The 13,511-nt window shown below is 44.4% G+C and overlaps 4 protein-coding genes across 11 annotated transcripts; 2 read left to right on the forward strand and 2 right to left on the reverse strand.

The window, feature by feature from the left end:
* Nucleotides 1-136: 136 nt before the first annotated feature.
* cfap45 (cilia and flagella associated protein 45) lies at nt 137-4,357 on the reverse strand. The gene is made up of 13 exons (XM_047036448.1): nt 4,282-4,357; nt 3,890-3,923; nt 3,663-3,779; nt 3,436-3,554; nt 3,086-3,230; nt 2,801-2,971; nt 2,531-2,709; nt 2,274-2,403; nt 2,017-2,163; nt 1,767-1,880; nt 893-1,086; nt 470-694; nt 137-325 (listed from the first exon to the last, which is right to left on the reverse strand). The coding sequence occupies exons 2-13, from the start codon at nt 3,890-3,892 to the stop codon at nt 250-252; spliced, it is 1,620 nt and encodes a 539-aa protein (XP_046892404.1). The 5' UTR covers nt 3,893-3,923; nt 4,282-4,357; the 3' UTR covers nt 137-249.
* Nucleotides 4,332-9,208, forward strand: slc37a4a (solute carrier family 37 member 4a). 8 transcript variants are annotated; one of them, XM_047036449.1, is made up of 11 exons: nt 4,337-4,445; nt 5,213-5,451; nt 5,557-5,617; nt 5,705-5,879; nt 6,141-6,373; nt 6,706-6,952; nt 7,280-7,438; nt 7,623-7,708; nt 8,089-8,202; nt 8,365-8,503; nt 8,593-9,208. In XM_047036449.1, exons 4-11 carry the CDS (start codon nt 5,732-5,734, stop codon nt 8,757-8,759), a joined length of 1,293 nt encoding a protein of 430 aa, XP_046892405.1. In that variant the 5' UTR covers nt 4,337-4,445; nt 5,213-5,451; nt 5,557-5,617; nt 5,705-5,731; the 3' UTR covers nt 8,760-9,208. The 8 variants fall into 8 exon arrangements, with proteins under 8 accessions (XP_046892411.1, XP_046892409.1, XP_046892405.1 ...); XM_047036455.1 differs by lacking the exon at nt 5,213-5,451 and having other exon boundaries at nt 4,332-4,445; nt 5,580-5,617; XM_047036453.1 differs by lacking the exon at nt 5,213-5,451 and having other exon boundaries at nt 4,333-4,445.
* Nucleotides 9,209-9,262: 54 nt separating this feature from the next.
* On the reverse strand, nt 9,263-10,606 carry trappc4 (trafficking protein particle complex subunit 4). The gene is made up of 5 exons (XM_047036458.1): nt 10,381-10,606; nt 10,097-10,271; nt 9,808-9,911; nt 9,591-9,717; nt 9,263-9,492 (listed from the first exon to the last, which is right to left on the reverse strand). The coding sequence occupies exons 1-5, from the start codon at nt 10,553-10,555 to the stop codon at nt 9,414-9,416; spliced, it is 660 nt and encodes a 219-aa protein (XP_046892414.1). The 5' UTR covers nt 10,556-10,606; the 3' UTR covers nt 9,263-9,413.
* Nucleotides 10,607-10,801: 195 nt separating this feature from the next.
* On the forward strand, nt 10,802-13,097 carry LOC124477745 (40S ribosomal protein S25-like). Its single transcript, XM_047035737.1, has 5 exons — nt 10,802-10,882; nt 11,429-11,518; nt 12,217-12,400; nt 12,783-12,887; nt 13,034-13,097. The coding sequence occupies exons 1-4, from the start codon at nt 10,880-10,882 to the stop codon at nt 12,881-12,883; spliced, it is 378 nt and encodes a 125-aa protein (XP_046891693.1). The 5' UTR covers nt 10,802-10,879; the 3' UTR covers nt 12,884-12,887; nt 13,034-13,097.
* Nucleotides 13,098-13,511: the final 414 nt, after the last annotated feature.

The following is a 13,511-nucleotide window of genomic DNA, read 5'->3' on the forward strand; positions in this document are numbered from 1 at the left end:
GTTAACCGTTCAATTGTGTTGCTTTTACAAGCTTTATTTGGGTTACTGCTTTGCATTTAGATCCATATTTTTTGTTCATGATTATCAATCTAAATCAAGGCACTGACAATGTAAATTGTTAAAACTCAAACGTGAGATTTATACTGGGAAACAAGAGATTTATACTGGGGCACAGGAGGTTTATACTGGGGCACAGGAGATTTATACTGGGGCATGTCACAGAATAAAAAGGGTCTAACGACGCCCCTGCTAGTGAGCCAGAGTAGTCAGGGTCTGGGCTTTCCTCTCCACTTCATTACAGTATTTGTCAGGTAGACCAGCAGCCCTGTGGACAGAGGAAACATCCGTTAAACAGGTTTGAATCCATCCAGAACGATCACCAAACACACACGTAGGTCCCTCCCCTGCGCCACCATTCTAGAATGATCTACATCTCATTGTTCATGTGTTTCCCCGACGCTCCATTTACTTCAGCTCCTTCAGCTTTTTGTCCTTGATCTCGTTCAGGCGGATGCGTCGCTCGCGAGCCTCTTCGTCCAGGCGGTCAGCCTCCTTGAAGAACTCCCGCCGCTGGCTGATGGCCTGCTGCTCGCGCTCCCTCACCTGTTGACGGACGCCGTCAGCGTGACGCAGGACCTTCTGCCTGTGCTTGGACTCCTTCTCCTTCTCCTTCTCGATGGACTCCAGCTGAGCTCTGACAGGGGACAGTAGGGAGGAGAAAGAGACTACGTTCTGCATTTTCCGCACAAACCTTGCTCAAGTTTGAGCCCACATTCATTCGTTTGTTCAGTGAGGTAGCCAAAGGAATGGACATGAGCTATGCATATGGCCCTCCACGCTCCAGTGACTCCAATGACTGTGGTCGTCTCAGGGGAACAACATATCTGCGTACCGTAACACCCTCTCAAACTCGGCCCTCTCCCGTCCGGCTTCGATGGACAGCAGGTGTTCCTTGTGCACAACCTGCTCCAAGCGAGCTGCTTTCAGTCTGGCCTCTTCCTCGTCCTTCTTCTTTAGCTGCACCTTCTCTTTTTGCCTCCACTCCCTCTCCATGGCCTCCTGGTTCCTCCGGGCCCGAAGCTCATCCTAACACAAAACGATCACTGAGTGTTTTCTGTTTTGACACCGGCTGGGACACCTTCCAGAGATCATGTCAGAAATATTGATCTATCAAGCATTGCACAGTCAGTGGGTGACCAATTATGAAAGCTTTATTGCTTGCAGCCGGCCCACAAGGAGACAAAAACATCACACGCCATTGTGCTACAAAGTTTGTCTGCTAGCATGTTGCGCTAGCTAGCTATTTAAGCAGCCCCGCTCTTTAGAGTCATTGGTTAAGACAAAAGCATGCAAATGTCCCATGGCTCTTCTTCATTGGCTCCTTGCATAGACCTGGCACGCGTGAGTGCGTGTGTGTTTGAGTGTGTGCGTGTGTGCGCTTTTGACCTCTGTAAGCTTGACCATGTGATTCACCCAACACAGATAAGGCCAGACATCTTTTATGGCCTCTCCAGTAAGAGAGTGGTCAGCCCAGGTCACCTTGTTTACATATGCCTCGTGTTACCCAAAGTTCAAATTTGGGGGTAGGCCTCTCTACACACAAGGAATGCTGAACACAGAATCATTCTTATATAGGATAAATGTGTTACATCTTCAATTTTCCCAACAGATCATGATCGAAATGGTGTCCTTGTTGTCGTTTGGCTGTGTGTAGCGTGTGTTGTTTTCATCAGTGGGTGAAGTGCTGGATGCCCATGTGTGCTGACCTGCTCGGCCTTGTGGTCTTTGTCCCTCTCCTGCAGGGCTCTCAGCCTGGCCACCTCCTTCTCCTTCTCCCTCTGGATGCGTCTCTGCTCTGCCTCATACTCCGCCTCCCTCTCCTGTAAGGGCCGACGTCGAAACACAGGTCAGTCACAGTTCATGACCCCCTGGAGTCCCACAACACGAAGAGGAGAAATGCGAAGGAAAACGACGACAATCGGTACTTAGAAAAGGAGATTGAAGTGGATTTCAGACCATTTTCTTGCGGGTGTACTCCATGGCTCTCAGGTTTGCCAGTTGCTCCTCCTCTTTCTTGCGTTCCCTTGCCCGCAGGTTCTCCTCGTTGATTTGCATGATCTCCACCTGCAACTTCATCTGCTGCTCCTTCTTCTTTCCTAGAGCCTGGACACAACAACCATGGACCACGTCAGTCAGCCAGTCAACATACACACACAGACACACACACGCAGACACACACAGACACAGACACACACATTGTTCACATCCAATACCTCAAGTTCCTCGATTTGCATCCTCTCTAGGTTCTCCAACATCTGTTGGCCCTCCTGTTCCCTCATCTCGTCAAGTAGCATCTTTTCCTCCAGACGCTCCTCAATCTGATTTACAATCAGCTCTTTCCCCCTGGTCCACACACACACACACACACAAACAAACACACAATCATCAAATAGTTAGAATGTTGGTGTCATGTCCTGCACCATCAGCTTTACTTGAGACAGTGTGTGTGAATGTCTCAACAGGCCCTAACCGGATCATCTGTTGCTTTCGGATCTCGTCGATCTGCTCCTGGGCCTCCAGGGCCCGCCTGCGGTCCAGCTCCATCATAGCGTCCAGACGCCTCTCTTCCTCCTGCAGCTCCCCCAGAATCTGCTTCCTCTCCAGGATCTGGGCATCCCGTACCGCGTGGCACTGGGCACCTAGAATCAACTGAGGACCAAGGAGGAAGAGGAATGGGTGCACAGTGTGTGTGGGGACGAGAAACAGTCCCCTGGTGACCAGTCATTGAGGCTTCTCTTACCTCGTTGAGCTTCTTGACCTCGTCCTCCTGCTCCATCCTCATGGCGTTGGCTCTCTCCAGCAGGTACTGGGCCCTGTCCCGGGCCTCTGCCTCTAGCTCAGTCAGACCCTGGTTCTTCTGACGGGACAGGTCCGCCTGGCGGATAAGGGCCTTCCTCTCTTCCGCGGCATCCTACATGGAAAAGGGGAGAGCTAGTAGCCACTTTTTGGAACCTCTTTGTATTATAGTTGCGTCTTGTTTGATATGATGTCTTGAAAGTAGGAAGTTGTGTTGCTTCTTTCTTACAAGAGCTGCCTCCCTCTCCTTTCGATAGTCTTCCATCATGGCCTCCCTCTCCTCCTTCGTCGGTACCCGACATGCAGAGGCAATCCGCTCAATCTCAGTGGGTGGAAGTATTATGGACAGCCCAGAGGGATCTTCACTAGGAATTCTGGTCAAATTCCATGGTAATTGTTTTAAAATGTTTACTTTAGGTGGGAGTCTCATACATGTTTATGAGTGTAATCTTGGTTTATTGGGTAGGATGGCATTCTATTTATGAGCAATAATCATAAAGCATGCCCCTTAATGACTTTTGCTTCAGTTTTTCAGTTTCCAGTTCAGTTTTGTTTATTTTACAGATTGGAGATACTTACTTTAGGTCACGAATGAGGTCTTTGGTGATAATGCGGATTGTGTTGGCTTTCGGGGACTTCTGGCTCTGCCTCTGGGCAGAATGAGACTGACCCGGCATGCCTTCTGACCTCTCAGAGTCCTTGACATATCAGAGGAAAAGTCGCTATAACATGCTGTTTGTTTCTCTGACACACACAAAAACAATTGAGGCTTTAAAATAAAGGATTACGATTGTAGCTTACTGTACCTTTTTATGGGTTCCAAAGAGACTTTCGTCCACATGAGAAGTAAGGGCACGGGTACGATAACGACGTGTCTGGGAGCTGCCAGAGAGTCGAGCCGATGGTGACCCCACACTTTGTGGCTGCGATTAATACATTTAGAAAGGGTAGAACATCAGTGAATGTAGGCTAGGTTTGTCTGTTGAAAGTTATTTGGCACTTGATATAGGTAGCCTAATGCTCTTCAACTTACCATGATCCCAAGATCCCAAGACCAAAATGAATTGCTAAGACGACAAAGAGGTAGTAAAAATTATTATGCGATAAATATCAAGGGTTTCCAAACTTATAATGTGGCAGTTGTGTTTATCTTTGACTAGCAATAAATGAATGCTTCGATCGTCTCCTATGTGGTGTTTTGTTATTGTGTCTCCATGGAAACTTCACTGCATTCCTAATGACGGGTGACATGGATGAAATTAATAAATACGTGAAATTGAGGAAGATACTTTGTTGCAAGCTACTGTAATTGCAACAAATAGCTTAGCTGGAGCTGCATGATCACATTATGACTATTTAGGACATTGGTTCTGGTTCTGGTCTGGGACAACCACCTTCCACAAGCCACTTCGTGGCGCTACTTACCAATTTACACACAGACTGAAAATGCAACCCTGGAAAAAGACGCCCTAACTCGCACGGAATGTTCATAGAAAGGGTTCAACCCATGCCGTGGTTCGAGAACACAGATCATGGTTAACTGAAAATATAAACACTAGTTTTATATTATTGAAGTGGACTATGTTCAGGTATAAGACTGTTGAAGTTGGCCTACTTTAAATACTAATTTAGCTAAAGATACTCGATTCAAATTGAATGTGCCAAGCAAGCGTGCTTGCAGCGTACGGAGCCCGCCGTTTTGTCTAGTTCCGTACACACAGCGAGTGTTCTTGTTTGGAATCACTTTATAGATTTGTCCCCGTGAGCCCATTTGTTATTATAATGGATAGTGAGCGGGCGTACTTTGAACACTATCTGTGACGCCCATTACTCAACCATGGTTATCCAACCATAAGTAACCCAGGTAGGGAGACGGGCGTATTGGACCATTTTTTATATTAAGAACCACTACTTCAAGAAAAATATAATTAGTTTCTAAAATATCTACATTTATTTATTATGTGCGTTGCTATAAATCTTAGGAAGAAAGGTAAAAAATGCTTGGCAGAAAATGGTCTTATGTTGGTGCAGGCGGTTGGGTATAGCCTACATTGAGCGTAGACAGGTTTAGATGACAAAGTAACAATGTATTGTATAAGATATAGCAAATACATATTTCAAGACCATAACCGTATCTAGACAGGATGAATACACAGGTGTACAAACCATAAACTACCTTGTATGTTTCCTTTAACTTCACACCATTTACAACAATACACATTCATGATATATTTCAGGTCATTAGGCTATTATACCATGATTGGACAAAACAGATCACACAACCATCCACATATTTTTTAATAATATTTATATGACTTAAAGTGATCAAGGGTGATCATCTGTGTGTGTTTTATAGTCTAAAGACAGCAAGAAGGCTTCAGTGTTCACTCACCACCTCTGCTGAGAGGAGAGCCTACCTTGGGGCCTGATGTCACTATTGGACTCCCCAATGAATCATTAACTGACCCAGAGTAAAAGAACACCCACAATAACATCCTGCAGCGACATGGACAGACAGGACTACAAAGACAGCCAGAAAAACAAGACCAGCAATACTTTTTTTTAAATAACAAGCAGATGTTATTCTAACACCAGGTCTGCCCAGTAACTTTATTTACATTCTGTGCCTGCCCTGTACTGGATGAATGAAAGTAGCCTAAGAGTGTGGAAGTTGACCATTAACCCCGCTATTGATTACAGCACGTCTCTTCTCATTTAAGCAGCCCTGGTCTGCACACTGGATCCTGAAACAAAGTTCACAGTTGAGTAGAACACAGTTGGTACCTCAGACGGCAGGACAATACTTTTTTCTCTCCCTCTATTCAGTGGTGTCTTCATTTTCTCATAGGCCTTGCTACTGGACTCATCATCAGCCATGTCGACTGCGGGGTATGGATACTACCGGACCACCATTTTCCTGGCCATGTTTGTGGGCTACACGCTGTACTACTTCAACAGGAAGACCTTCTCATTCGTCATGCCCTCACTAATGGAAGAGATCAAGCTGGATAAAGACGACCTGGGTATGCAAAGCCTTCTACGTTTGTCTCGCACATCGGTTCTCTTCAAGTGTCCGCTATATTGTCCTCCAATGTATCTGCGTGAAGTCAGGCAACCAAACCGGGCACAGCCATCTTTTCGACATGACCTCATCATCGTAACCTCATCCCAAACATGTTACATTCTATGTGTTATTGAGACGAGTGCTTTTATTTGTCGTTCTCAAAAGCCCATGTTCAGTGTCTGACCTGTGCGTCCTCCGTCATGTGCTCTGCTCCCTGCAGGCATGATCTCCAGCAGCCAGTCACTGGCCTACGCTATCAGCAAGTTCATTAGCGGCGTGTTGTCGGATCAGATAAGTGCTCGCTGGCTCTTTTCAATTGGCCTGTTCATGGTGGGAGGCATCAACGTGATCTTCTCCTGGTCCTCCACTGTGGCTGTCTTTTCTGTCCTTTGGTTCTTCAATGGCCTGGGTCAGGGACTAGGATGGCCCCCATGTGGCCGGGTGCTGCGCAAGGTAAGGGCCCGGGCACCAGATGAGCGGCATGGTCCGCAGCCAATCAGTTAGTTGTCAAGTTGCGTGATACAGAGATTTAGCAGTAACGTCATAGCCAATTGGTTGAGACACATGCTTTGCTGGAGCTAGACTAGTGAACTTCTTGTTACAGTGGATGACATTAGGCAATGCTTGGTGACAGGCACCCAGCACTGTACAAAATGTCAAGCAAGATCGCCCATTTAGCTCTTTATTCCTTGGTCCATTCAACTCCTGCCATCATGCCAAGCCTTGGGGTCACATCCCCTCAAGTCTCTCAATCCGATGTGTGTCATGTCCCCTGGTTCCTCTAGTGGTTTGAGCCTTCTCAGTTCGGAACATGGTGGGCTGTGCTTTCCTGCAGCATGAACCTGGCTGGGAGTCTGGGACCCATCATTGCCACGGTGATGGCCCAGAGCTACAGTTGGAGGACTATCCTGTCAATCTCAGGCCTGTCCTGTGTGGTATTCTCCTTTGTGTGTCTATTGGTCATCAGGAATGAACCCAAGGACGTAGGCCTGGCCAACATTGAAGTGGCAGGGGCCAAGAAGGGGAATACAGGTGAGGACAGTTAGTCCTAATTAGTTTGGTCGTTAAGACATGGTGTGTGCTTGCACTTGTAAACATAAGTCAGCCGAATGACTTTTATGCATGCCCATTTTTACTGTTGCTTTGCTTTACTTGCATGTATGTTTGGGATTACATGTGCTTTTACACATAAGGTCAGTGACACTGAGCCATTGCACTCTGTACCTAAGTTGCCCCTCTCACATGCAACTGGCGTGAGCTACATCTAGATTATGTACACTCCACGTGCTATCAGCAAGTATGACTGAGTAACTGAATAGTGAGAGCCACAATCTTCAACATTTCCCTTCTTCTTCCCAGGCACCTCCAGTGATGAGAGTACCCTGAAAGAGTTCCTCCTGTCCCCCTACCTGTGGCTGCTGTCCCTGGGATACCTTGTGGTGTTCGGGGTGAAGACAGCCTGCACTGACTGGGGACAGTTGTTCCTCATCCAGGACAAGGGACAATCTACTCTCATGGGTGGGGAAAGATTAAATACTGCCTCTGCCTCATCTGAAATGTGCCTCTAGCCAAACGTCCTGTAGATGTACATGTAGATGGAAATGAACTGTACTTTAGTCGCCCCTTGTACAACAGTTCGACTGCTCCGAGTTCCGTTTGCGAGGTGTTGACATCAGATCACAGCTCATTGTGTTTCCTACAGGCAGTTCTTACATGAGCGCTCTGGAGGTGGGAGGCCTGCTGGGAAGTCTAGCAGCAGGGTACTTCACTGACAAGGCCGTGGCACAAGTGAGTTGACATGCATCTATGAACCTTTGGGTGTTTGTGAGTTTCAAATGTCATCTGTCAAACAGAATGAAGAACTTGGATGTTTTTTTTATTTGTCATTCTATGATGCATTGCTTACTAAGGTGCTTTACATTATAGACCTTTCTTTTGTTTAAATGGACAGTTCACCCCCCAAAAAATAAACTTATTTATCCTCTTCCCTGTAGTGCTATTCATCCAGATTGTTTTGTTGTGAGTTGCCGAGTTTTAGAGAAATCAGCTGTAGCAATGTCTGCTTTCTCCTGAATATAATGGAACTGGATTGAACAAGTCTTGGTGGTGCTCAAATTCTCATAGTGCTTAAGGCTCTTTCCATGAAGGTATTGTGTTTCTTTGTACAGCAAGGCAAGCGAATCTATGGCAACCCCCGTCACTTTTTGTTGATCGTAATGATGGCAGGGATGTGTGCTTCCATGTACCTTTTCCGTGTCACGGTCACATCAGAGAGTCCAAAGGTAAAGAAAATAACAAATACAGAACATTTGTTCATGTCGGCAGTTAGCATTACTGAATACCGAAGCACTTAAATGTCCCTTCTCCTGAAGAAAGTCTAAGGGCCAATGCTTTCTGTTGGTGTCTCTATAACAACTTCCTTTTCTTTTTTGACCTGTTACCAGGTGTGGATCCTAGCCTTGGGGGCTATTTTTGGCTTCTCATCTTATGGGCCAATTGCACTTTTTGGGGTCATAGCCAATGAGAGTGCTCCTTCCAACTACTGTGGGACATCACATGCTATAGTTGCCCTGATGGCAAACAGTAAGCTATTGTATTTGACAAGCCGTTTAGGAACATGTTTGCGTCTTTGATGAGATCCAGACTGAGTGACACATTGGTTTTGTTTTCAGTTGGTGGATTCCTCTCTGGGTTCCCGTTCAGCACCATTGCCAAGCACCATGGCTGGGAAATGGCCTTCTGGGTGGCAGAGATCAGCTGTGTTATCACCACAGTGGGGTTCTTCCTGATGCGTAACATCAGAACCAAGATGGGTCACATCCCCAAGAAGGATGACTGATCACCGAGCTTAATCTGGCCGGCTTGGAAAACTAGAGATAAGAATGTACTGTACACAAATCATTGGCCACTGTTTGTCTATGTTGTCTTTAGCAGTTTTTTATCGCTAATAATTATAAACGTTCTTCTCCCAATTATTTTGTATTTGTACGTGACAACATCCAAGTGGGAGAGAGATTGGGCACTGTGTTTCCTACTTCATTATTAATCGTATTCTACAGTATGAGGGAATTAGTTGGCAGTATGTTATATAGGTTAGATGAGGTAGATTAGGCTATTTATTACTGTAACTGTATACTAACTTAGTGGAGGATACCCATTATAAAGTATTATTGTTGATGCAATGAAGTACATATATTTTTTCTCAAAATGGCTCTGCAGACATATCCCTCCTGTTTTAGAATGGATAAAATAAATATATATTCTTGTTTACTCGGCTTACTTTATCCATTTTTATCAAACAAAGTTGAGAGCAAAGGAGCGGTATGCAACTGTCACAGCCAACATGATACAATTGTGTTTATTAGTTATTTAGTATGTACAAAGGCAAACATTTAAATATGTACAAGTATCCCAGGATGACTCACGGTGTGCACCTCTCGATATTGCACATTTTCATAACAAACAATTCAGCTCAACTCAGACTGCTTGAAATTCATGATCCTGTTCCAAAGTTACCAGCCTTTTCAGCAACCTCCAAAGCACCCTTCAAGTTCTGATCAAACAGTTCACACCTGGGAACACACAAACAGCAGTGCATTGTTTTAGTAAATGATTTCAGTGCACTGGCATTTCATCTGAAGGGTGTCCAGCTAACAGGGTGGTTGTTTACCTGATCGGCATCTCCAGAGAATAGAACGGGTTCTTAAGGGCAAAGTCTGAATATATCTCATAAATCTTCCGCAGAAGTGCATCAATCCCAGACTGTCGGGGGTCTGCAAGCACTATGAACTTTATACCTAAAAGCAAAAAGATTTGAAGTGTTCATGTCACTTGTGTTCATATGTTCAGTGTTCATATGTCACCGCACAGTTTAAAATAACTTATACCTGTAAGTGTCTGAAAGCAGTGGAGTTTAAATGCGTCGGTTTCCAGCATCTCAATCCCAGAACTACCGACTTCAGGAGACAGTTGTGAGCCGATCGCAAACAATCTTGTAGGGGACAGAGCAGCACAGCATACACAATTCTCAACAGTGGCGGGTTTGAAAGTGGGATGGTTCCATTCACGATAGTCCGTCTCCTTACAACATAGAACTAGCGTTCAGAAATGATGCTTACTAATCAATAGTAGTAGGCTAGTTGACCTACAATATTGTTCACATCGAACAATACTTACGAATGAAACATTGAAGCCAGCATCAGTTTTTCATTCGAACTCAAACGGGCTCTTCCAAATCGAATGGACACTGGATAATTTGCTGAGTCTTTCAAATATTCGATTATCTCCTTGCCTTCCGCCGTAAACTTGCCATTGACGTCCACTCCATTGATAGATAACACTGCATGACCTACTGAATGAGTACAATGCAATGTTAAAATAATATAATTACGGGTGATATACAGTTATTACGGCATAATCTGAAGGAAGGAAAGAAAACAAGTCAGTTAATACTAGCATACCTCTGATACCATCACGTTGGCCGAATGATACTATAACTTTCTCGTCGTGGATCTTCAGCACCAAATCTAAAGGATAACTAAATGTTTTTTCTGCCTCTGCTCTCGGTACATAGTTGTCATATTGGTAAATTAGTCCCCCTGCCTTATTGACAACATACACACTGAATATCGCCATTTTCGCCTTGTTCCGCACAGCTGAGACAAGTATCACGTGACATGACGTAGAAAACGCAATCAGAGGCTCTGATGAGGTTGAATTTAATGTAAATTATATTTGTTTATATTTTTTGTCCAGTATTCATGCAATGTATGCATATGTTATGGTTAGACTGCTACTATGGTTCAGTATTTTGTAAAATATAAGCGATAAGCAACCCAATAAAAATTTAACTCAATATCCCATTGACAATCAGTCGCACTTCCGGATGCACGGGTTTGCTAAGGGGCTAGTGCACGGGTTTAACTTCCTTTCACTCCGACATCTTGACGAGGAGATAACATGGTGAGATTTTTAGGATGGGTTTTTATTGAGTTTAAGAGAATATGCGGCTCTGCTGAGAACACTACACATACCGGGATGACGGGAATGTCAACCCTGAAACGTTATGTTTCTCGGTAACCACTTGGAAGACAGTATCAGTGGGAATAGTCCACTGCTGAACTGAACAGAGCTAGCTTGCTGGTAACCCATGCGTGCATGGTGTCATGGCGTTTTTTCGGAATTGGAAATAGCCGATCGTTTTAACAACCATTTATATAACGACAACACTGGCCACAGTGTCTATTCAGTTTTACTAATTATAACGCTCACGTCACTGACAAAACGGGTAATTAAATGTAAAAACTATTGTATCAAGCTGTCAGGATTAGCTAGGATAGCTAATTTCTACTGCACTCCCTCTAGCGGCCTTCAGCTCTGCTGTAGTTGACTTAAGGTGGCTGTCAACGATGGCTCTTGCAAGTGTATAACTTGCACGGGCGGCACATTGAAATGTATTCAGATGCAATTCATTAATCCGTGTGCTTCGTCACCTTTCCTTTCCCCCAGCCTCCTAAAACCGATAAGAAGAAGGACGCGGGGAAGTCCAAAAAGGACAAGGATCCAGCCAACAAGGCAGGAGGCAAGGCCAAGAAGAAGGTATGTGTGCAACGTCTCCTTGATACTACCGGGTCCTCGGGACCCACTGACCTGCATGGTTTAGACATTTCCATGCTCCAACATACTTCATTTTCATTATTAGGCTTCTGCTGAGCTTTATAACAACCCATTTGGTTGCTCTTTCAGGAACATTGCACTACTGTACCTCGCCACCAGGCTCCTGTTTGGTCATTGACATAGTCACTGATCTGCAAATTTGCACTACTGCACTGTATTCCACTTAGGTTAGATTAGGTTATAGGGTTGTAACATGTTTTTTTTGTGTATTAGGGTTAGTATAGCGTACTATTTATTGTTATCTGTAATTTAGGAAGTTTTAGTGTTAGGGTTAGTATAGTCGTTTATTTATTGCTATCTGTATATTTAGGAAGTTCACTCATCTAAGCTCAGCATAGATGTAAATTTGTTTTGTGTACTTATATGTTATGCCATGTGCTTGCGTTGTCTTTGAATTTCAGTGCCCAGTCTAACCTTGTGTTGCTCTGTGCACCTGACAAATAAAAGACTTGAACTTGAACATTCATTAGAATCAGGTGTGCTGGAGTAGGGAAACAATTAAAACATACAGGACAGCAGACCCTGAGGACCAGGATTGAACACCCCCTGTTATAGGTGCTAGTAGCGTCATTTTCTCTACTTTGCATCATTAACCTTCCTCTCCCTCTTCCCCTGAGCAGAAGTGGTCCAAGGGAAAAGTGAGGGATAAGCTCAACAACCTGGTCCTTTTTGACAAGGCCACCTATGAGAAGCTGTACAAGGAAGTGCCCAACTACAAGCTCATCACGCCAGCTGTAGTGTCTGAGAGACTCAAGATCAGAGGCTCTCTGGCCAGGAATGCCCTCCAGGAACTTCTCGCCAAAGGTGAAAAGTCCAGTCCTCTGATCTAGAATGGGGATAGTGCACTGTGGAGTGAAGGCATGAAGTGTGGATGGCATCGGGATGTCAATTGACCGTGTGCACCACACTGCATGTCACACCTTTATACTCCCTGTTATAAGGTTTTAGACTGCCATAAAAGTCATGTGATGTATGGGCAATATGAAATGTGATTATAGAAGCATTTTCTTCCAGTAAGCAATATAAAAAAATACACTGTAAAGATGGTGCTGATGTCATGAATTTTGCAATTCTATTAATTGAAAGCATCTGTGCGTCAGTTGCGATTGGATCAGTTAATTTTTAGGCCACTCAGTGTTTTTAATATGTCTACCATGTAACTGATTTTTTTCTGTGTTCACCTCAGGCATGATCAAGCTAGTGTCTAAACACAGATCTCAGATCATCTACACACGCAACACCAAGGGTGGAGATGAGGCTGTGGTTGAGGAGAAGAAAGAGGCTTAAACAGGTCTGTAGACAAATATCTGTTTCAAGTGTGCTTGTTTATTGAAGACCATTTAAGATTCCTCCCACAATTTTTTGAAATTTAACAGGAACTAGAAAGCAATCATTTGTGTGTGTCTAATATATAATTTTGTGGTCTTTTTCTTTCAGGTTGTGCTGGTATGAAACCTGCAATCAGTTTGTAATGAAAGGTGAATAAAATGTTGGAAAGACATGTTGGTATTTTCTGTGTTGTTCATATCCTCTGACCATTTCAGCGGTGTATAGATGATTGTAACATTGGTTGTCATTTCATAATGCCTCTGGGAAACATTTCAAGCTTACATGAAGTCAATGGTGTTTACAAGGTCGCTTGAACAAGGTCGTCCCTGCTTGAAAAAGCCCCTCAACAGCCACCATGACCTTTTCTCACCTCCTAAAATGCCAGCACTTATGTTTTCTCCTGATCTGCCATCGTCACGGTAGTGCTGCTTGTTTTTCAGCACTGCATTTACTTCACGCCAGCTTGAAAATGTAATTCCCAGAAAGACTACACAGGCTGTGGAGTGTAGCTTGAGAAGCAGTGATGTGGCTGAGAGGATATTAGTCTGTCAAAGCAGTGTGTTGGGGACTGAAGACGGAACATTGG

The sequence above is a fragment of the Hypomesus transpacificus genome, chromosome 15 (assembly GCF_021917145.1).
Source record: "Hypomesus transpacificus isolate Combined female chromosome 15, fHypTra1, whole genome shotgun sequence".
NCBI lineage: Eukaryota > Metazoa > Chordata > Actinopteri > Osmeriformes > Osmeridae > Hypomesus > Hypomesus transpacificus.

What these genes read in the sequence shown, in the direction of transcription:
- cfap45 (XM_047036448.1), bottom strand. An exon ending in TGCAAATCGAGGAACTTGAG is followed by an intron (nt 2,164 to 2,273) that starts GTATTGGATGTG and finishes TGTTGTGTCCAG; the next exon opens with GCTCTAGGAAAGAAGAAGGA. An exon ending in AGTACACCCGCAAGAAAATG is followed by an intron (nt 1,881 to 2,016) that starts GTCTGAAATCCA and finishes CGGCCCTTACAG; the next exon opens with GAGAGGGAGGCGGAGTATGA.
- slc37a4a (XM_047036455.1), top strand. Translation starts at nt 5,732, where the DNA reads ATGTCGACTGCGGGGTATGGATACTACCGGACCACCATTTTCCTGGCC. An exon ending in GCTGGATAAAGACGACCTGG is followed by an intron (nt 5,880 to 6,140) that starts GTATGCAAAGCC and finishes TGCTCCCTGCAG; the next exon opens with GCATGATCTCCAGCAGCCAG. An exon ending in TCACATCAGAGAGTCCAAAG is followed by an intron (nt 8,203 to 8,364) that starts GTAAAGAAAATA and finishes ACCTGTTACCAG; the next exon opens with GTGTGGATCCTAGCCTTGGG.
- trappc4 (XM_047036458.1), bottom strand. Translation starts at nt 10,555, where the DNA reads ATGGCGATATTCAGTGTGTATGTTGTCAATAAGGCAGGGGGACTAATT. An exon ending in CTGCTTTCAGACACTTACAG is followed by an intron (nt 9,718 to 9,807) that starts GTATAAGTTATT and finishes TTTTGCTTTTAG; the next exon opens with GTATAAAGTTCATAGTGCTT. An exon ending in TCTCTGGAGATGCCGATCAG is followed by an intron (nt 9,493 to 9,590) that starts GTAAACAACCAC and finishes GTGTGTTCCCAG; the next exon opens with GTGTGAACTGTTTGATCAGA.
- LOC124477745 (XM_047035737.1), top strand. An exon ending in GAGGCAAGGCCAAGAAGAAG is followed by an intron (nt 11,519 to 12,216) that starts GTATGTGTGCAA and finishes TCCCCTGAGCAG; the next exon opens with AAGTGGTCCAAGGGAAAAGT. An exon ending in CCAGGAACTTCTCGCCAAAG is followed by an intron (nt 12,401 to 12,782) that starts GTGAAAAGTCCA and finishes TGTTCACCTCAG; the next exon opens with GCATGATCAAGCTAGTGTCT.